The sequence below is a fragment of the Pongo abelii genome, chromosome 13 (genome assembly GCF_028885655.2).
Source record: "Pongo abelii isolate AG06213 chromosome 13, NHGRI_mPonAbe1-v2.0_pri, whole genome shotgun sequence".
Classification (NCBI taxonomy): Eukaryota; Metazoa; Chordata; class Mammalia; order Primates; family Hominidae; genus Pongo; species Pongo abelii.
In genome coordinates this window covers 53,002,700-53,024,479 of record NC_071998.2, presented here as the reverse complement: position 1 = coordinate 53,024,479, position 21,780 = coordinate 53,002,700, and the positions used below count along the sequence as shown (strand labels likewise).

At 41.3% G+C, this 21,780-nt stretch overlaps 2 protein-coding genes across 8 annotated transcripts in view; one reads left to right on the top strand and one right to left on the bottom strand.

Annotated features, from left to right (window-relative positions):
• PLGRKT (plasminogen receptor with a C-terminal lysine) overlaps window positions 1–21,780 on the bottom strand; it is a 278,175-nt gene that overhangs the window by 153,079 nt on the left and 103,316 nt on the right. For all 3 annotated transcript variants that reach the window (XM_024251969.3, XM_063714005.1, XM_063714004.1), the window contains one exon: window positions 18,096–18,189. The gene's annotated coding sequence lies outside the window, so the exon portion shown is untranslated. The remainder of the gene's footprint in view (window positions 1–18,095; window positions 18,190–21,780) is intronic.
• Window positions 3,982–21,780, top strand: part of PDCD1LG2 (programmed cell death 1 ligand 2) — a 61,326-nt gene continuing 43,527 nt past the window's right edge. For 2 of the 5 annotated variants that reach the window (XR_002916224.3, XM_054519963.2), the window contains exons 1-2: window positions 4,090–4,378; window positions 16,096–16,164. Coding sequence is in view for 4 of the 5 variants with exons in the window: in XM_054519963.2 (XP_054375938.1) it covers window positions 16,101–16,164 (64 nt within the window). In the remaining variant the exon portion in view is untranslated. Of the gene's footprint in view, window positions 4,379–16,095; window positions 16,165–21,780 lie in introns of all 5 variants that reach the window. The other 3 variants (XM_024251967.3, XM_054519962.2, XM_024251966.3) reach the window with 3 other exon arrangements.

Sequence of the window (21,780 nt, the reverse complement as noted above, 5' to 3'; positions counted from 1 at the left end):
CAAATCAGGAACATTCCATTTGCGATTTCCACAAAAAAAACAAAATACCTACGAATACAGCTAAACAGGGAGGTGAAAGAGCTCTACAATGAGAATTACAAAATACTGCTAGAAGAAATTAGAGATTACACAAACAAATGGGAAAACATTCCATGCTCATGGATAGGAAGAATCAATATCATTAAAACGACCAAAGCAATTTATAGATTCAATGCTGTTTCTACCAAACTACCAGTGATATTCTTCACTGAACTAGAAAAAAATATTTTAAAATTTATATGGAACCAACAAAGAGCCCAAATAGCCAAGGCAATCAAAGCAAAAAGAACAAAGCCGGAAGCATCATCCTACCAGACTTCAAACTATACTACAAGGGTACAGTAACCAAAACACCATGGTTCTGGTACAAAAACAGACACATAGACCAATGGAACAGAATAGAGAACCCAGAAATAAGGCTGCACACCTACAACTATCTGATCTTTGACAAAGTTGACAAAAACAAGCAATGGAGAAAGGACTTCCTACTCAATAAGTGGGGCTGGGATAACTGGCTAGCCATATACAGAAGACGGAAACTAGACTCCTTCCTTACACCAGATACAAAAACCAACTTAAGATGGATTAACAACTTAAATGTAAAACCTAAAACTATAAAAAACCCTAGAAGGCAACATAGGCAATACCATTCTGGACATAGAAGTGAGTGAAGATTTCATGACAAAGACACCAAAAGCAATTGCAACAAAAGCCAAAATTGACAAATGGGATCTAATTAAACTAAAGAGCTTCTACACAGCAACAGAAACTGTCAACAAAGTAAACACACAACCTACAGAATGGAAGAAAATTTTTGCAAACTAGCATCTGATAAAGGTCTAATATCCAGTATCTATAAGGAACTTAAACAAATTTACAAGAAAAAAACAAACAACCCAATTAAAAAGTGGACAAAGGACATGAACAGGCGTTTTTCAAAAGAAGACATATACGTGGCCAACAAGCATATAAAAAAGCTCAATATTACTGATCATTAAAGAAATGCAAATCCAAATAACAATGAGAGATCATCTCACACCAGTCAGAATAGCTGTTATTAAAAAGTTAATAAGTTGGCCAGGCGCCGTGGCTCACACCTGTAATCCCAGCACTTTGGGAGGCCGAGGCAGGTAGATCACGAGGTCAGGAGATCCAGACCATCCAGGCTAACATGGTGAAACCCAGTCTCTGCTAAAAATACAAAAAAATTAGCCGGGCGTGGTGGTGGGCGCCTGTAGTACCAGCTACTTCGGAGGCTGAGGCAGGAGAATGGCATGAACCCAGGAGGTGGAGCTTGCAGTGAGCTGAGATCTCACCACTGTACTCCAGCCTGGAAGACAGAGTGAGACTCCATCTCAAAAAAAAAAAGTTAATAAATAACATGCTGACAAGGTTATGGAGAAAAGGGAATGCTTATACACTATTGGTGGAGTGTAAATTAGTTCAACCATTGTGGAAAGCAGTGTGGCAATTCCTCAAAGAGCTAAAAACAGAACTACCATTCAGTCCAGCAATCTCGTTACTGGGTATATACCCAAAGGAATGTAAATCATTCTATCACAAAGACACATGCACACACATGTTCATCATAGCACTATTCACAATAGCAAAGACATGGAATCAACCTAAATGCCCATCAATGACAGACTAGATAAAGAAAATGTGGTACATATACACCAAGGAATACTATAGAGCCATAAAAAAGAGCATGTCCTTTGCAGGAACATGGATGGAGCCGGAAGTCATTATCCTTAGCAAATTCATGCAGGAACAGAAAACCAAATACCACATGTTTTCACATATAAGTGGGAGCTAAGTGATAAGAACACATGGACACAGAGGGGAACAACACACACTGGAGCCTAGCTGAGGGTGGAGGCCCCAGGGAGGAGGGGGATGAGCAAAAAAAAAAAAAAAAAAAAAAAAAAAAAGACTGGCTCCTAGGCTTAGTATCTAGGTGACAAAATAATCTGTATGACAAACCTCCATGACACGAGTTTACCTATGTAAAATAAAAGTTTAACAAAAAACTTAAAAAGTTACCTATGTAAAACAAAAGTTTAACAAAAAACTAAAAAAAGTTACCTCCACCCAGAAATTCCTTTATTAACACTTTGGTTTTTACCCCTCCATTATTTTCTCTAGACATATAGATTTATGAGGCAGGCTAATGTGCTGAGATACTAGCTTGAGTTTTATTTGGCCTTGTTGTGAAAATACCTGGGCCATCCTTTGCTTCAGGATGCCCTAAACTGCGGAGAAGCAGAGCTGAACTGTCCAAAGGAAAGTGTGAAGAGGAGAGGCAGGCCAAGCCTGGAGAAAGGCTACCCAAGAGAGAGGAAAGGAAATTGTGGTGAGTGCACCTCACTCCTAAAGGACAGGAACTCTGGTAGGTGAGGTGTGTTTTCCATAGATACTAAAACTCAAAGCCACACAGGGGACATATGTCCATTCCTCAGCCAGTCACTGTGGCCAGGAACAGAGGGTCAGGTAAGAGAATGACAACTCCTAAGGAAACCATATGCCTGGAGCTGTGGGTGTAGAAGCAGGTCCCCAGAGGAAGCATGGGTCCCACAGACACAGACCCAACTCTTGCGGTCTAGGCAGCCACTCCCATTTGTAGGTACTACACAGCTTCGTAGTACTTCTTAAAGTGCTTCTTGTTCAAGGGATGGGGCTAAAAGAGGATGCAGAACAAGGAGGAGGAAAGGAGATCCTTGCTTTTGCAGAAGAAACAAGCAGGCAGGGAAGGCTTAGAGGACAGGCAAGGGAGATGTTTTCTTAAAAATATCCTCTGTCTGAGTGTTCAGCCCCACATCTCTGCTGATCCTACCCCTATAAGCACAAGGAAAAGGGCGGGAGGCAGCAGGAGAAGGATTGATCATTCAGGCCTATATTCAAGTTCGCCTTTTCTTGCCATGTGGTTTTAATCTCACCAATCACAAGCCTCAAGGTATAGTGGGGCCACCGAGGTCTGAGTTCAAATTCAGCCATGCAACTAAGGAAATATTGTTTGATCTTGGTCCTGTTTTCTCACGTGTAAAATGGGTCTAACTCTAAACCACACATTGCACTGAGAATGAAATGAGGCACTATGAAATGAAGTGAGCTTAGTTAAATAATGTTCCCCCCAAATTCATGTCCACTGAGGACCTCAGAATGTGACTTCATTTGGAAATAAGGTCTATGCAGATGTAGTCTAAATGAGGTCATACTGCATTAGGGTGGGCACTAATCGAACGGATGGTATTCTCACAAGAGGAGAGGAATGTAGAGATACACACAGAAAAGAATGTCATTTGAAGATGGAGGCAGAGATTGGAGTGATACAACTATAAGTCAGGGGGACTTGAGGTCATGTGTTACAGAAGCCCTAGGAAATGAGTAAATTTCCTGGCACAGCACTAAGACTTGCTGGTATTCTTCATTCCATCCCTTTCCCCTATTCCTAAATGTGCTCCAGGGACAATGGGGAAGCTGGAGCACATTTAAGAATGGGGGAAAGAGAGGGAATAAAAGGGTGTTAAAAACTCTCAAGGGATATTAAAAAACTCCCAACAAACTAGGTATTGAAGGAACATACCTCAAAATAATAAGAGCCATCTATGATGAACCCACAGCCAACATCACACTGAATAGGCAAAAGCTGGAAGCATGCCCCTTGAAAACCGGTACAAGACAAGGCTGCCCTCTCTCACCACTCCTATTCACCATATTATTGGAAGTCCTGGCCAGAGCAATCAGGCAAGAGAAAGAAAGAAAAGGCATCCAAGAAGGAAGTGAGGAAGTCAAACTACCCATGTTTGCAGATAACATAATTTTATATCTAGAAAATCCCATAGTCTCAGCCCAAAAGCTCCTTAAGCTGATAACTTCAGCAAAGTTTCAGGATCCCACATGAACATACAAAAATCACTAGTATTCCTAAACACCAACCATAGCTAAGCCAAGAGCCAAATCAGGAATGCAATTCCATTCACAGACAAACTGCTAAAAGCAAAACCAAAACTTTCCAAATAAGCCAGGCTTTCGTCAGTTCCTCAGAACCAGTTCTGGTTTGACTCACTCTCATGTTACAGCAAACCTTAAGCTGAATGAACAACTTTTCTTCTCTTGATGAATATATCTTAACGCCAAATTCTGAGTGTTTTTTGTTACCCATCCTCATATGTCCCAGCTAGGAAGAATCCTGGGTTGGAGCTACCGCATGTTGATGGTTTTGTTTTTCCTTTTGGCTGTTCATTTTGGTGGCTACTATAAGGAAATCTAACGCAAACAGCAGCTGTTTTTTGTTGTTTTCTTTTGCATCTTTACCTGTGGAGCTGTGACAAGTCCTCATGTGAGTAACGAGTGGGTTGAGATACTCTCATACTGTTTATGTTGTGGACCATGATGAGGCTGCCAGGGTGGGGGAAGGGTGACCTACCTTCTCTCCACACCATTTGAGGCAAGAGACATTCTGCCTCAGAAATTGTGCTGAGGGGCACAAATAAGCTAATGTCCTCCTGCCCCAGATTTCTCTCACTTGTCCCTATGCATATTGTTCTTGTTGCTCAGTTTTATAAGGTGAGATATTTTCTGCATCAAATATGTGCACTGTAAAATAATATAACTATTCTTAAGATTGTCTCTCAGCTTAGAGTTTTCGGAGGCTTAATGGTGAAGAACTTAAAAATCTGTTTTCCTATGACTGACATCTGTTTGTGATTATCCATTTAGCAGACAGTGATCACTCCAGGCTGGCCTTTGTTTACAAGCTATGCCTGAGAGTCAGCTGTTGGTGGGGGGGTTGGGGGCGGGGGAACTAAAACAAAAAACCCAAAACTATTATCTTAATAACTTATAGAGGTAATCATTATTGAACAAAAGCACGATTTGGGGACTATGGAAAGGCTTATTATTTCCATATAAAATGATCAGAGAAAAGGTAGAAAAATTAAAGAGAACTGTAATAATTGCTATTGATTGCTCGCCACCTGGGTGCACTGAGTAGAAGAGCAAAGACAATGGGTTCATGTGGAGGGGATGGAAGTGGAGAGGCTAAGCTTGAGTGAGATTACGAACTAATCAGGACTTTTAACCCTAAAATACTATGGCTCTGAGGGGCAGGGAATGACAGACCTAAATTGACAAAATGCAGAGTAAAAATATTCAGTGTGAGCAGTAATGAGACAGTTGTATCAGGGTCAAATACGGAGATGGCCTGGATGTCCTCCAAGCTCCTTTCCAAGCCTAAGATTTTGTGAGTGGATGAACAATCCTGCTCCTGCTGCTCCTGCCACTGGAACCTGATCTATTTACCTTCATTATTTGAGGTCTCCCCATCAGCAGGCTCTTTGTTGTCTGCTGCTTCAGGGTGTCTTCTCCCCAGATTTCTCCTGTTGGTGAGCTTTTCCATTGAACTGGAGCTCCTCACAGGCAAGAAGCACACCTTTAAGGTTCTCTGAGTCCCAAGTTCCTAGTGCAGTACCTGGCAATACACATAGGTGCTTATTGGGTGCTTGCCAAATTGTTGAATGGATTTATTTGATGAAATGTCAGGAGAATCACCAGAAATGAAATGTTCGTGTAATGGACAGGGGGAAGTTTGAGGTTGATTTGAAAAAGGAGATGGTAGAGACAGTATTATGGGTCATGCTTCAGAGATTATTTGCTTTACAATACATTGGACAGCAACCAATAGATTGTTGTGTGTCATTTTAATTCCACATGCTAATGTCCAAATATGTCATATGTCTTAATTGTTGCATACTTGGGTTACTCTGTAAAGGGACAACTGTAGTATCACCTCCTCATGCCACACCCTGCTCCACTGTAGCTGGGCTCGATAACCTTCAAATCAACTCACAGAATTCCAGGATAGACAAAAGCATCTGAAAGGTTATCTAGCCCCAGTCACCTCTGATGCCTTCCAGCTGTCTCTAACACACCTGTGGGCTGACTTCCATTTCTTAGTCTTCAGGGCTCCCTATGATGAACTGCCCCTGCTTTGAGGGATTTTCCTCCATTGCCTCAGAAGTACTGCTCTGGGGGAGCTTCTGATGCTCTTCTGACCACCTTGTCTCTGCCTTCTTCACTAGTCCTCTGTTCCTGCTCTCCAAATTTTGGGACGTTCCTGAGTTCAGATCTTTTCTTTATAATCTTTCTTTTATATTCTCCCCATCAGATGGTTCATTCATTCCTCAATATTAACTAACATTTCCATATTAGAAATAACTTCCTTATCTTCAGCCCTAAATTTTGTCCCAAACTCTGGACCTATAATTTTTTGGAATGCTTATGCCTTGCCCAGACTAAAACCAAACTTAGTGTCTTCCCTCTAAAATCAGCTCCCAATCTTCTATTTCTCCCTGCCATCCCTTTCTCCCGCATGGCTCCAATATTGTCTTGCCGGTCTGGTCTTAAAACCACAGTCAATCTTGTTGCTTTTCTCTTTGTCTCTTGTGCATGGCTGATCAGTAGTCAATTGTTTTGTCAATTGTCTTATATGTTTCTTCTTCCTCTTCCTTGCTTCCTTTTTCTGACCTGAAGTTAGGGCCTTGTTACCAAACATCTAGATGAATACAGTGACCCCCTAATTGAGTGGCTGTCTACCAATTCCACCCACCCTCAATTCTATACTCAAAAAAAAAAAAATTAGACTTAATCTTTTTCAGATACTCCTTTGGTATTGTCACTCAGTTTTTGAGTGACTGCCACTATTTCCCGATTGGCAGCTCTGCCTGGCATTAAGCTCTTGACATTCTCAACCTAAGTGTCCAGCCAAGTTACTCTGTTCATTGTCCCCTCAACACGCCTGTGCATTTGCACCTCTGAGACTGCTTCTGACTCAGCTATGCACTGCCCTTCAGAATAGCTTCAACCCCAAATCCTACCAGTGCTTCAAAGGCCCAGTTCAAATCCTACCCCTCTGGGAAGTCTCCCTTCCTTTAGTCAACTTCTAGGGCTTTTGCAATTTTGTCACTTGTTTTACATCAGTTTTACTATTTTTCATGTGTGAGAGTTTTAATCTTCCAATTATGGTACAATGTCTTTAAGGGCAAGGGCCCTTTCTTAGCGGAAACCCTCTATGAATTCTCCAGTGATAAATTCTTCTATGAATTCTCACAACTTTCTAATATAAAGGCTTATAAAAAGTGGGAACTCATTGTTTATTGCTTAAAAAATTGAGATTTCATTTGAACTTAAGTGCTCTATTAAACTGAGTAGAATAGCATCTTAAGGCTACTGGTAGTCTATCTATGCCACAGATGGTTTAGAGATCAAATAATTACTCATATACCTATGACAGCAGAGTACTGGCTCTAAGATCCCCCCAAAACTCAAATACCTATTGGGTTTGGCAGGCAACAAAAATAAGTGAATCCAGCTAGGTCTAATACAATGGAGAATGGTAGGACCTGGGGCAAACTCTGCATAACTTGCCCAAAGGCGTTCAGATTTAGATTATGTTCAGACATTGCTAATTACAATTAGTGTTTTAGACACTTGGCTTCAAAACAGTGGTTAGTTCAGGTATTTCAGATCAATTGGGTATGTATTTATCTAAGTCTTCATGGATAGCTGGGCTCTACTAGACACTGAGAGAGGGAAGAGGCAAATGGGATAAGACTGGCAGTATTTAACAAAGAATGAAGTATTTTACAAACATGATCCTTTAGGCTGGTTATTGTTACACAAAGGAATGATTTGCTAGGATTCTTGAGATATTTCCATAGAATGTCTATGCCTCACTTATTGCACAGACCAGAGAATTCCATAAAAGCACTGGCTGTGTCTTATTTACCTTTGTATACTAGAGCTTGGCACATAGTAAATACCAAGTAAATGTTTTGAACAAAAGAAAGAGATAATTAAAGCTTCAGCACCACAATTATTTGTATTTCATCTACCAATTTGGAAATAGATCTCCACAGACAGTAGAAATCGCAAGAAACTAGGCCTATAGCAACCAAGAACTGAAACTGCTAGAACCTACCATCATTTTTGATTCTCTTGCAAATTTTGCTTGAAAAAAATTTCCTCATTTTCTGTTTACAAACTTATCCTCAGAATTTACAGATGTTTCCTTGATTTCTCTGGAAAGATACAACTTCCTAATGCAATTGAGTAAACTGATACTTCTTATGTAGAAATAAGCAGAATAAGCTGGGCAAGGTAGCCCACAACTATAGTCCCAGCTACTTGGGAGGCTGGGGCAGGAGGATCACTTGAAGCCAGAGTTTGCTTGAGGCCAGGAATTCGAGGCTGCAGTGCTCTATGATCACACCTGTGAATAGCCACTACACTCCAGGCTAGGCAATGAGTGAGACCTAGTCTCTAAAGAAAAAAAAAAAAAGACAAAATAAGATCAAAATTGAGTATGAACTGATAAATACAAGGCAGACAAGAAATATCCTGAGAGTCGCAATAGTTCTGCAGACATTTGCTTGGGAAGCTCAGGGGAGGATTTATGAAGGAGGTGGCCCTAAGTGAGTCTTAAAAAATGGGTAAATTTTTACCAGGCAAGATCTTAGTGAAGTTAGTGAGAGGAGTGGTCATATAGGAATTCATGGGATTTTTAGACCAAAGATTACCACCCTTATAAGTGATAACGATGATGAATGTGAAGAATGTTTACCACTTGCAAAGTATTTTTCACATACCTTGTCCAAGTTCCCACAAGCATTTCTGTTTACTACCTGTGGTTTGGTCAAGAGACCCAGATATTAGAGAACTTGTTGATTTCTAGTTTCTAACTCCTCCCAATACTATTAAGATGAAAATGGATAGCCACATAGGAATAGACATCAATAAACATATTTACAAAACACAAGTGAAATTTAAAAGGGGAGACTAAAGAGGTGGCATGGTTGTTTGAACATGTTCATTTTTGTCTCCTGGAGAAAAGTCAGCACAATGCTCATTCAGCTAAAGAAGTGTTTCTGTTACAGCTCTTTCAGTCTACCGTTCGGCAGGTCCTGAATTCTTGTCCCTTGTCCAGAAAAAATGAGATATGTGGACAACTGAAGGGTGAGCAAGGCGGAGAGGAGCTTCATTGAGTGACAGAACAGCTTTCAGGAGACCCAAAGTGGGTAGTACCTTTCCATAGGCAGGAAATGAATGTTCAACTCTCAGCAGAGAGGAGACCCACAATGGATAGCTCCTTACCACAGGCAGGTCATCCCAGAGAGTTGAGGAGACCCGAGCCGGGCACGGTGGCTCACGCCTGTAATCCCAGCACTTTGGGAGGCTGAGGCGGGTGGATCACGAGGTCAGAGTTCGAGACCAGCTTGGCCGAGATGGTGAAACTCCGTCTCTACTAAAAATATGAAAAATTAGCCAGGTGCAGTTGCACACGCCTGTTGTCCCAGTTACTCAGGAGGCTGAGGCAGGAGAATCGCTTGAACCCGGGAGGTGGAGGATGCAGTGAGCCAAGATCACACCACTGCACTCCAGCCTGGGTGAGAGAGCAAGACTCCATCTCAAAAAAAAAAAAAAAAAAAAAAAGAAAGAAAGAAAAGAAAAGAAAGAAAGAAAGAAAGAGGAGACCTGAAGTGAGCAGCTCCTTCCTCCAGCTGGTAGTCCCAATGTCTGTTCAAGTCTGGCTGAGTCCAGGGTTTTGTTTGTTTGTTTTGTTTTTTTGAGACGGAGTCTCACTCTGTCACCAGGGCTGGAGTGCAGTGGCGCGATCTTGGCTCACTGCAACCTCTGCCTCCCGGGTTCAAGCGATTCTCCTGCCTCAGCCTCCTGAGTAGCTGGTATTACAGGCACCCGCCACTACACCCAGCTAATTTTTTGTATTTTTAGTAGAGACGGGGTTTTGCCATGTTGGCCAGCGTGGTCTCAAACTCCTGACCTCGTGATGTGCCTGCCTCGGCCTCCCAAGTGCTGGGATTACAGGCATGAACCACTGAGCCTGGCCGAGTCCAGGGTTTTTACAGGCTCAGAAGGGAGGAAGAGTGTGCTGATTGGCCCACGGGCAGCCATGGAAGGGCCCGGAGAAAGCACTGTAAGTTCTTACTCCAGGCTGCGGACTCCACCCACAATTGGCAACCTGGCTCCCAGGCTTTGGGCCATCCCTGGCTTGAAGGTTGGGTTTCACCAGGGACCTAACCCCTTTCCGCCAAGGAACCTGTCTCCCTCTTGCCATCAACATCCTGTCCATGACGCCCAGGCTGTTCGTGCCTGCAGGCCTGCCCTGAGCCACCCTCAGCCCCTGCTCAGCCTCCCTCTGTGCTTGTCGGCACCCAACGTCCGGAAGAGGTCGAGGAAGCAGGGGGCTAGTGTGTCAGCACCACCCTGAGCACCCACATGCATGGGCGGGTTGTGACAGCACCTAGGCTTGGCCACAACTTTACTTCACCCAGTAGCAGGCGCCAGGAGTGGGGAGAGGCCAGGGAGTGGGAGCAGGCACTTTCAACCTTGTGGGAGCAGGGGACTTCCTGGGCCCCTGAGAGTACAGAGATGCCTGGGTCCAGAGCCACAGCTGGGCAGCCACAGGGGTGCCTGGAAGCATGCGGCTCCCACCCCGCCAACTCAGTATGGGGCGGGACTCCCACCTGTTCTTGGCCTCCCTGGCCACACCTCCACTGCTGCAGCTGCTCTAAATGGGCAGCTGCTGCCATCACTGTGAGCTATGATTGTGCCACTGACTCCAGCTTGGGCAACAGAAAGAGACCTATATGGTATGTTAAATGGTAATGACTGCTTTGGGGGAGAAAAGATGACTAAGGATTGTTGGGAATGCTGGGGTAGGGTTGGAGTGCTCTTGCAATTTTGCATAAGACAGTCTCAGGAGAAAAAACAATGAAAGTGTCCGGGTAGAGGGACATGTACACTGGCAGCAAGGTCCTCCCTTAGGGATTGGATCTGTGGAAGAGGCCACACAGGCCTGGAAGCAGGCTTAAGGCCATTCAGGTTAGGAATTCCAGTGTTTCAAAGACAGACTGCAATGGATGGCGGTTGGTAGGTCAAAGGCTCCAGATAACATCTCTCAGCCTTGCAAACACCTTACCCTCAGGGAGAAGGATGGGCACAGTGGGGTCCTCTAAAGCATGGGGTCCAAGACAGAGGGCCCTCTTGTCTTGGCTGTTGAAAAAACTGGGTTTTACAATGAATGAAATGTTGAGCCATCAGAAGGTTTTAAGCAAATATGGTTTGACTTTTATTTTTTAAAAACCACTCTGGCTGCAGAATCAACTGCAAGAAGGCAAAACTGGAATCATAGAATCCAGTTGTCAGACTAATGCAGAAATCACCATGAGAAATGACAACGACTCTGACTGATATGGAAGCAGTGGAGGTGGTGAGAAATGGTCAGATTCTGGATATATTTGAAGGAAGGGCCAATAGGGTTTGTTAATGAATCAGATGTAGAATGAGAAAAGAAAGGACTCAAGATGACTCCAAGGTTCTTGTCCTTCACCTCAATAAGTGGAGGATGGAGCAGAGGAAGGCAAGACTAGAAGGTAAAAATAGCAGTGAGAAGGCTCTGCTATGGTATAAGAAGAAATGATAAGAAGCTGAAATAAGGTGATGGCAGTGTGGTGGAAGAAAGGAGAGCCACTATGCAAAAAGTATCCAGGAGGGAGAATTAACAGGACTAGGGGATGGGCCATATTTGCAAGATGAGAAATGCAGAGGTCTAAGATTCTAGCTTAAGGTGGGTGTTGCTACTATTAGCATAACAGGAAAACAAGGCACAAAGACTTTTCAAAATTTGTCCAAGGTGTTAGAGGCTTACAATTTGTAAAACCAGGATTAAACCCAGATGTGTCTGATTTTAGAGCCTGAGCTCTTACCCATTGCATAAACCATATTTTCCCTAGAGGAGGATTAGTAGGAAAAGAAGCTGCTGGTTGGAAAGTATCTTTATAACAGTGTCTGTTCCTCGGTTTGCTCAAGGAGACAGTGTGCCAGGAAAGTCCCCGTGGAAGGGCAAGGAAGAAGGGGAAGTTAAAGCCAGTGGCGGGTGATCCAGGAATCTTTTCTGTTGCTAGAGCTATGTTACATGCCGTCCTTTCATGCTCTAAAAATAAGAGTGCTGGCAAGTGCTAGGCCTGTTGGTGCAGCTTAAGATGATACCTTTCTTGGATATATACGCATTTGAATAAGGAAGGCTATCTTCTGGTCAAGCTAAGGTATGCCATGAGCATTTCCCTGTGGAAAGCACTTAATTCTGTTCCCAGTTGTTACCTGCTGTAAGATCTCCCTTTTTAAAATAAAAACAAGAATACAGCTCACTGAGGACCTTACATTTCCCTCTAGCTACTGACTCATTTCTCTTCTCCTTTTTATAGCACTCTTCTTGAGAGAGTTGCCTATATTTGTCGCCACATCTTTACCCATTCTCTTTTGAACCTATTCAAGCTTTCATCTGTACAAAACTCACTGATACTGTGCTTATCAGGATCATCCATGACCTCCATACTGCTAAATGCAACTCTCAAGAGTATTTGGCTCTACTGATCACTGCTTTGTAGCACTGTGTTTTAAAATATAGGTTTTATTATTATTTAGGTATGGTGAGGCCAATATATCAGGAAATGACTGTCATTGAAAAAAGTATGTTGTACTCACAGATCCCAAGAGAAGGGGGCACACCATGCCACAAGGGGCCACATGGGGAAGCACCAGGGTCAGCCAGGAGGCGGGTGGGGGGTGCGCAAGATCTTTATTGTGGTTTCAACAGGAAGAAATGGGTGAAGCAGGGTGAGTGGATTTAGGATTAGCTGATACAAATAATTTCAGCAGGCTCTGGGGCATAGGGGCTGTCCCTAGTCTTCTGGTACTTGGCCCTGGGGTGATTAGGGCAGGTGCATAGTGTTGGGAATGTGAAAGCCCCCAATAAATGAGGCAGTTGTGGGTATGGGCTCTGAAATGGGTTGGTTTGCATTTGAAAGGTGTGCTCATGGGCAAGTGGTTTACTCACTCTTAGAGGTTAGAATTGGCTAACTCTGGGAGGGGCAGTCCCTTCAGGGTCAGCAAGGCCCCAAGTGTCAAAGCATCAGAATACAGAAAATAAAATGCATGGATAATACACACTGCCATTTGCCTTTGTACCCTTCCTCTCAATCTTCTCTGCTGGTGACTGCTCTTCACAAAGATCTATAAATGTTGGAATACCCCATGTCTCAGTCCTTGGGCACTCTCTTTCCTATCTTTCTGTAGGTGATGTAATGCCGACATCCATGACTTTAAATCTTTAACACTTCTGCATTGATGACTCCTAAATTTACATCTCTACCCCAACCGCCTACTAAACACCTCCACTTGGATATCTAATAGGCATTTCAAACCAAATCTACAACAAACGCAACTCTTTTTCCCCTTCCCTAATTTGCTTCTCCCTCAGGCTTCTCCATTTTAATAAACAGCATCTCCATTGCCTTAGTGACTCAAGCCCCAAACTTAGGAATTTTCCTGGATTTCTCTATTTTTCTCAAACTATATATCCAGTCTGTCAGCAGTTCCCTTCAGGTCTTTTTTCAAACTATAGAAGGCCTAAATAAAGGAAAGACATGCTGTATTCATGAATTGGAAGACTAAATATTATTCAGCTGGCTGTATTCCCCAAATTGATCTATGGATTCAATGCAATCCCTACCAAAATTCCAGCTTCCTTTGTCTGCAGAAATGAGCAAGTTGACCCTAAAATTCATTTGAAAATGTAAGGAAGCCAAAATAGCCCCCTAAAAAAAAATCTTGAAAAAGACTAACAAAGTTGGAGGACTCACACTTTCCAGTTTCAAAACTTACTACAAAGCTACAGTAATCAACACTGTGTGGTACTGACATAGGATAGACATATAGTTCAATAAAACAGAATCGAGAGTCCAGAAATACATCTTTATATATATGATCAATTCATGTTTTGCAAGGGTGCCAAGACAGTTCAATAGGGAAAGAATAATTTCCTCAACAAATTGTACAGGCACAACTGAATGCGCACAATCAATAGAACAAATTTGGAACTAAAGTTCTTATATTTAGGTTTTTGATCCATTTTGTTTAGTTTTTGTATATGGTATGAGGTAAGGCTCCAAATTTGTTCTTTTGCATGTGGACATCCAGTTGTCCCTGTACAATTGCTCCATTTATATTTATCTTAGCAGAAAATACAGATGTAAATCTTTGTGACCTTGACTAGGCAATGATTTCTTAGGTATGACACCTAAGCACAAACAATAAAAGAAAAAAGTAGATAAATTGGATTTTTTTACTTAAAATCAATTTGTGTTTCAAAATTAAATAAAATCAAAATTAAATTAAAACATTTATGCTTCACAGGATTCTATCAAGAAACTGAAAAGACAATGTGCAGAATGGGAGAAAATATTTCCAAATCATATATTTGATAAATAGTTTGGCAATTCCTCAAAAAGTTAAATATAGAGTTACCATTTAATTCAGCAATTCTACTCCTACATATGTACCCGAGATAATTAAAAGTATACATAGACAAAGACTTGTATATGAGTTTTCATAGGAACATTATTCATAACAGCCAACAAGCAGAAACAATCCAAATGACCATCAACTGATGAATGGGTAAGCAAAATGTGGTATATCATACAATGGAATATTATTTAGTCACAAAAAGGAATGCAGTACTGATATGTGCTACAATACAGATGAACCTTGACAACATTATGTTCAGTGGAAAAAGCCAGCCACAAAAGTCTACATATTGCATGATTCCGTTTTTATGAAATATCCAGAATAAGCAATTGATAGAGACAGAAACTAGATTAGTGGTTGCCACCATAGGGAAAGGTAAGGGGAAATAGGAAGTTTCTGCTAATGGGTAAGGGGTTCCTTTTCAGGGTAATGAAAATGTTCTAAAATTGGATAATAGTGTTTGTTGCACAACTCTGTGAACATACTAAAAACCACAGAGTCATGCACTTAAAAAAAGTCTGTGTTTTAAATATATATACACACATATACATATATAACCCTCTTTCATATATCAATTATACTTTAATAAGCTGTTGAAATTTTTAAAATAAAATTTTAAAACAAAGAAAATATATATAAACTCACCAACAGACCACTTCTCACCCCTACTAGCCCCTCTACTCTAAGCTATTAGCATTTCTGCAAACACATTCCTAACTGATCTCACTGTTTGTAATCTTGCCAGCAACTTCTCCCTCCCAGCAATAGTCTATTGCCTACATCAAAGCTTAGTTGTCTTTTAATGATGTAAATGAGGTTCTATCATTCTCCTGACCCAAACCCTCCACTGCTTTTCATCACACTCAGAGCAGCTCTGCTGTTACCTGATTTAGATGTATGGCTCCAACAGATTTCCCTTGAAGCAATGATTCCATGGCTGATAAAAGTTGGAAAGCCTCCTCAGTTTCAGACCATTATCAGATTAGCTGTTTGCTCTGTCCCTTTCCTCAACCATAAGAAGTCCACGGATAAAGAAAGCTTCAGAGCAAAGGAGAAAGCATGGGAGGTACAGCAGGACCAAGGTGGGGCATTCGCAGCCCCTACCCTCATCAGAGCCAGTTCCCTACTCTCCCTGTCTAAACCTCTTAGTAAAAGGTAGTTCAAGTGAGGGGCAAACTCAATTCCAGCACTCAAAAGCACTTGACTACTTTGCTCAGTCAACTAGCAAGTATTTATTGAGAACGTAGCTCGGTTCTATGGAGACTTATTTTCAAGTGTCAGACTCCCAGACATCCAGTCCAGGTAAAGAAGATAGTGTCCATTATTCATTTGACAAACAAAGTTGGGGTTCAAGGGCCAGCTATTGAAAAAAGCTATGGAAAGCTTCATGAGACGTGCAGGTAACTGCCAATTTGTGTGGTTCACAAGGACTGGTTCATATTCAGAAACGGACATTAGAAAAGGAAGAAGAACTTCTCATTTGGATTTATAAAGAGTGTCTTGTTTACTCTTAATTTATATCTTCCCCTCTCCAGGAAATCAAGCTATAACTTCTCCTCCCAGCTCCACTCTACCACGGTCTGTCACCTTCCCCAAATGATTTGTTATTCCCCTGTTTTCATTTTCATAAGCAAAGTTTCATAAGGCCCTGAGACTTTCAATTGTCTATTTCAGATCAAATGCAGAACATGATCTTCCTCCTGCTAATGTTGAGCCTGGAATTGCAGCTTCACCAAATAGCAGGTAAGAAAGGACAAAGGGAGAGGCTTAAGAAAGAAGAGCGGGTGGTGGTTCCTAGCCAAAGCCAAAAATGAGAATGTGGTCCTTAGGCTGAGGGCTTTCTTTGAGAGGACATATGATTTCTGGGCTATTCCAAACACCACAAAAAAAAGAGTCCCCAAGGTGGCTTATACATGCCAATGTCCCTATCTGACAGAAACGGGGACTGAGAATATTGCTCCATCTATTCCCACTATCCAGTGAGGGTAATGACAAGAAGACAGGATCACTCAGACCATGTAAATCTAAACTGATACAAGAGGGCAGGGGTTGAGTTCCCTTAAAGGTGAGATGCCAAGCAGCTATCCCCTTCCTTTCTGGCAGGGAGAGTAAGGAGACAATGGCCAGGGAACACCGTTACTCTACAGATAATGTCTTGAAGACATTCTGCATATTATTAGTTGTTTCTGTGAGTTTCTCTTTTGTAAAGCAACAATAGCAGCCGTTGGTCATTCATACCTTAATGTGGTTTACTGAGTCTTCCTAAAACCCAAATGAACAATGAACCTTAAGGCTATCCCTTTGGACTTGAAGAAAGGACTTCTATTGGAGGATGAGGGTGAGCAGAAAGAAAAGCAGTTTCACAGTTGGTTGTTCTCCTGGGGAAGGTAGTTCAGACCATTCGAGGGTGTAGTTAGAACCATGAGTGCACTATTTTGGATGAACACCAGGAGGCAAGAAAGTAAGACAGAGGTGTGGACAGAGGATTAAGTCCTCAAGACAGTAGCCCCAGCCCCATGGGAAATCATCTTTCTGCTCATGATTGAGAAATAATGGCTCCCTTGGCACTTGATAACCTTTCGAAGAGCTTTCTCCTCCCTACTAGCTGGTTCCAGATCACTCTTTACCCAGTCACATTCCTCTCACTCCCTTGAGCTGCCCAGCCTGGTCTGGCACTACAGACATGCACTTGGGGTGCTCCTCAAAGGAAGACCCTGAGATATTCTGCTTACTTCTACTCTGCTCCTGCCTGCAGGGCCAGCTAAAGGAACTTTTCATGTTTTCTTTGCAAGGAACCCTGCCTGGCTGGAATTTTAGAGACAAGCAAAAGGGGCAATAACTTCCATGCTACAAAAGAGCTTCAAGTTTCCATAGAGTGATAAAGGAAATGAGGGCCAAAAGACACTGTTCCCCATCCTGTGGCAGGACTGGGGGCTTCAGGAGAAAACTTGGGGAATGTGTAACCTCTGTGGGTTTGTAGCTTAAAAACACTGAGATCCTGGGTTTTCTGTCTTTGTTTTTTGCCTTTTCTCTTAGGAAAGGAGTGAGCTAGGGTGACAAGAGGCAACATTTTTTATCCCTCATTGGCTCTTTCTACAGAGGAAGGATCTTTTCTTCTAAGATAATCAGCATAAGACAATGAAGATAGGCACTAGCTCCCAATTAGGTATACTAATGGGGCAAAAGGAAGAGCATTTACATTTATTGAAGATTCACTAAATGCCAGATACTGTGCTAGGCAATTTACATATGGTATAGTTCATTTAATCTTCACAACAATCATTTTGCAGGTGAGGGAACTAGAACTCAGAAAACGTACTTAATTTCCCCAAGATTACATAGTTATTAGGTGACACAGACAAGATTTCAACAAAGCTAATGTCCTTTCTACTTTACTGTGCTACCATGACAATGGTAATAAAAAATGGCAGACAACCCATAAATCTTCCAACTTTGGAATAGGTTTCTGCACTGAAGACTGAATATGGATACATATTGAATGTTTATTCTGGATATTCACAGAATCAAAAAATATGTGTAATGAATTATGTTGCTGAATTAACTGAAAGGAAAGTAAAAATGTAGCGCTTTCTCACTTTCTTCACAAATTTGGAATTCTTTTCTGCTTTCCACTATGCAGATAACATCAGTTCAAACAAATATTAAATACCTACCTAAATTAGAATGCCTTCTCCTCATGGGATTTTTAAAAAATCTTGTCATTTCATGTCTCTTTAATTAAAGAGTTTTGATTTCAGAGGAGGGTACCTGAAAAAGAAAACAACAACAAAAAAAAAGGATCTGAGAAATAATTAGTGTTTACTTCTGGGGAGGGGAGGAGGTCTGGGATGGGGGTAAAAAGGATAGTCTTATCTATTATGTATATTCAGGTGTTTCTTTTTTTTTTTACAAGAAGCATGTATTAGGTGTTATTTGTATAATAAAATATAATTTTAAAAATACAAGAAATTTCTCATATAAAAATATGAGAGTAATCAGACTGCAACAATCAGTGCCGGAGAGGGAGCTACAGCTATCAGGGTGGCCAGACAGACAGAAGATTACATTTTCTTCCTTGCTCCTTGTACAGCCCCAGACCGGCATGCTTCATTGAAAAGAAAAGAAGATATATGAATTGAATCAATGTGATGCTTAGTACCCTATCAGTGCACATTTCTTTTCTATTTTTAAATTTTAAAAATAACACTTGGCCAGGCGCAGTGGCTCACGCCTATAATCCCAGCCCTTTGGGAGGCCGAGGCGGGTGGATCACCTCAGGTCAGGAGTTCGAGACCACCCTGGCCAACATGGTGAAACCCCTCTCTACTAAAAATACAAAAATATTAGCCGGGCATGGTGGCGGCCACCCATAATCCAAGCTACTCAGCTGAGGCAGAAAAATTGCTTGAACCCGGGAGGCAGAGGTTGCAGTGAGCTAAGATCATGCCACTGTATTCCAGCCTGGGTGACAGAGTGAGATTCCATTTAAAAAGAAAAAAAGGAAAAAAAAAACACTTATGGCGGTATTCTCAGTCATTACAAATAAATAAAAACAATCCATATGCCCTGGAGAATTTGATTCCAGGAGTAGGTCTAGAAGAACTTCAACTGGAGAATGGATAAAGAAATCATGGTATATTTGCAGAATATATATTATATATATAATATATAGCATGTGAATAAATTAATTACAAAAACATATGACTACATCTATTATTATATAGCATGTAGATAAATTACAAAAACATATGACTACATCTATGAATCTTAGAGCATAATGTTGAGTAAAAAATAAATAAAAATTAAGCCCAGAAGATAACATATAGCACAATGTCCTTTTCATAAATAAATATATTGCTTAAGCATACCTTATATATAGAAGATAAAGCTTAAAAAGTAAAGAAGAGGCCGGGCGTGGTGGCTCACGCCTGTAACCACAGCACTTTGGGAGGCCAAGGCGGGCAGATCACGAGGTCAGGAGACCGAGACCATCCTGGCCCACATGGTGAAACCTCGTCTCTACAAAACATACAAAAATTAGCTGGGCGTGGTGGCACATGCCTGTAATCTCAGCTACTCGGGAGGCTGAGGCAGGAGAATCGCTTGAACCAGGGAGTCGGAGGTGGCGGTGAGCCAAGATCACACCACTGCACTCCAGCCTGGGCAACAGAGTGAGACTCCATCTCAAAAAAAAAAAAAGTAAAGAAGAGATTGATAAGCCCAATATTCATGATGCCAATTACCTCTGGTGCAGGCAGATATACATCATTAGTAATGTGCTAGTTCTTAGGGTAGGTGGTAGGTTCACAGATGTTCATTTTACTTAATTAAATATATTTTGAAAATTTATTTAAAGCTTTCTGTTGTAAAATATATCACAGAGAAAACCACATGAAACAACTATAAAGCTTAACATTACTATAAGGTGATTACTTTTGTAACCACCACCCAGGTTAAGAAGGAGAACTTTGCCAGCTCCCCAGAAATGCTTCACATACCCTAGCCCAATAAAACCTTCTTTGCAAATACTCTTCATAGCACTATCCGACATGCCCTTTATTTTTACCTTTTTAAAATTAAAACAAAACTTTTTAGAGACAGGGTCTTTCTCTGTCATCCACGCTGGAGTGCAGTGGCCCAACCACAGCTCACTGCAGCCTCCAACTCCCAGGCTCAAGTGATTCTCCTGCCTCAATCTCCTGAGTAGCTAGGACTACAGGCATGTACCACCCTGTCTGGCTAATTTTTTAAATATTTTTAGTGATGGGGTCTTGCTATGTTACACAGGCTGGCCTCAAACGCCTCGTCTCAAGCAATCCTCCTGCCCCAGCCTCCCAAAGCACTGAGATCACAGGTGTGAGCCATCACTCTCAGCCTGCCCTTTATTTTTTCACGAAAGAAATTGCTGAAGAGGACTAAAAGAAGTTTTAGTAAGCATTCAATAAATGTATGTTCTTTACAGTTTCCAAATCAGCAAATACAGATATCCTGCATTTTTAAGGAGATTTATATATTTTATTGGACATGCTGTAATTTATTTAACCAGTTCCCTATTGGTAGACATTATAATTATTTCCATTTTCTTCTGCTAGATTAATGCTTGAAAAAAATGTGTGCCTCCTAAAGACTGTGATGAAAGTTACCTCTGAATAAAACTCAAACAAACCATTAATCATTAACTCTTTCCTTACTTGTATGCTCTTTGGATGCTCTACTGTGTTATCTATAAAATAAAGTTTGAAGTGAAAAATTAGGATAAAACATTTTATTTCATTTTTAAAGGATGTATATATGGATGTACTTACATATGCATGTTTAAATTTACATACCATAACATTTATTCTTTTTTTAAAAAAAAGTCTTATGAATTTTAACAAATGCATAGTCCTATAACTACCACCACCACAGTGAACATCCAGGACAGTTACATCCCTTGCCACACAAACAAGCAAACAAAAAGCTTCACCCAAGTCTTAAGTCCAGGCACCTACTGATCTATGTTCTGTCCTTATAGTAATGACTTTTCCAGAATGTCATATAAATGGGATCATTCATTAGATATTCTTTTGTATCTGGCTTCTTTCACTTAACATAAAGCATTTGAAATTCATTCATATTGTTGTGTGAATCAATAATTTATACCTGTTTGCTGTTGAGTATATTCTATTGTATGTATACTATATTTTGTTTATAAATTCCCCAGTTGGGGCACATTTGGGTATTTCCCATTTTGGGTGATTACAAATAAAGTTATTATAAATATTTGCATATAGGTTTTTTTGTGTGAACCTAGGTTTTCATTTCACTTGAATAAATACCTAGAAGTGGGATTGCTAGGTCACGTGGTAAGTGTATGGTTTATTATGAGAAACTGCCAAACCTTTCCATAGTGGCTGTACCATTTTTTCATTCCCACCAGCAAGTGTACGAGAGTTCTAATTGTTCCTCATCCTTCCCAGCACTGGTATTCTTTTCTATTTTTTCTTTTTTTTGAGACAGAGTTTTGCTCTGTCACCCAGGCTAGAGTGCAATGCCGTGATCTTGGCTTACTGCAACCTCTGCCTCTCAGGTTCAGGCTATTCTCCTGCCTCAGCCTCCCAAGTAGCTGGGATTACAGGCACCCACCACCATGCCCTTCTATTTTTTTGTATTTTTAATAGAGATGGGGTTTTGCCATAATGACCAGGCTGGTCTTGAACTCCTGACCTCAGGTGATCCACCCACCTTGGCCTCCCAAAGTGCTGGGATTACAGGCATGAGCCACCACGCCCTGCTCTTTTCTTAAGTCATTCTAATAGGTGTGTAGAAGTGGTTCTAACTTGCATTTTCCTAATGATTAACGATATTAAGTATACATAT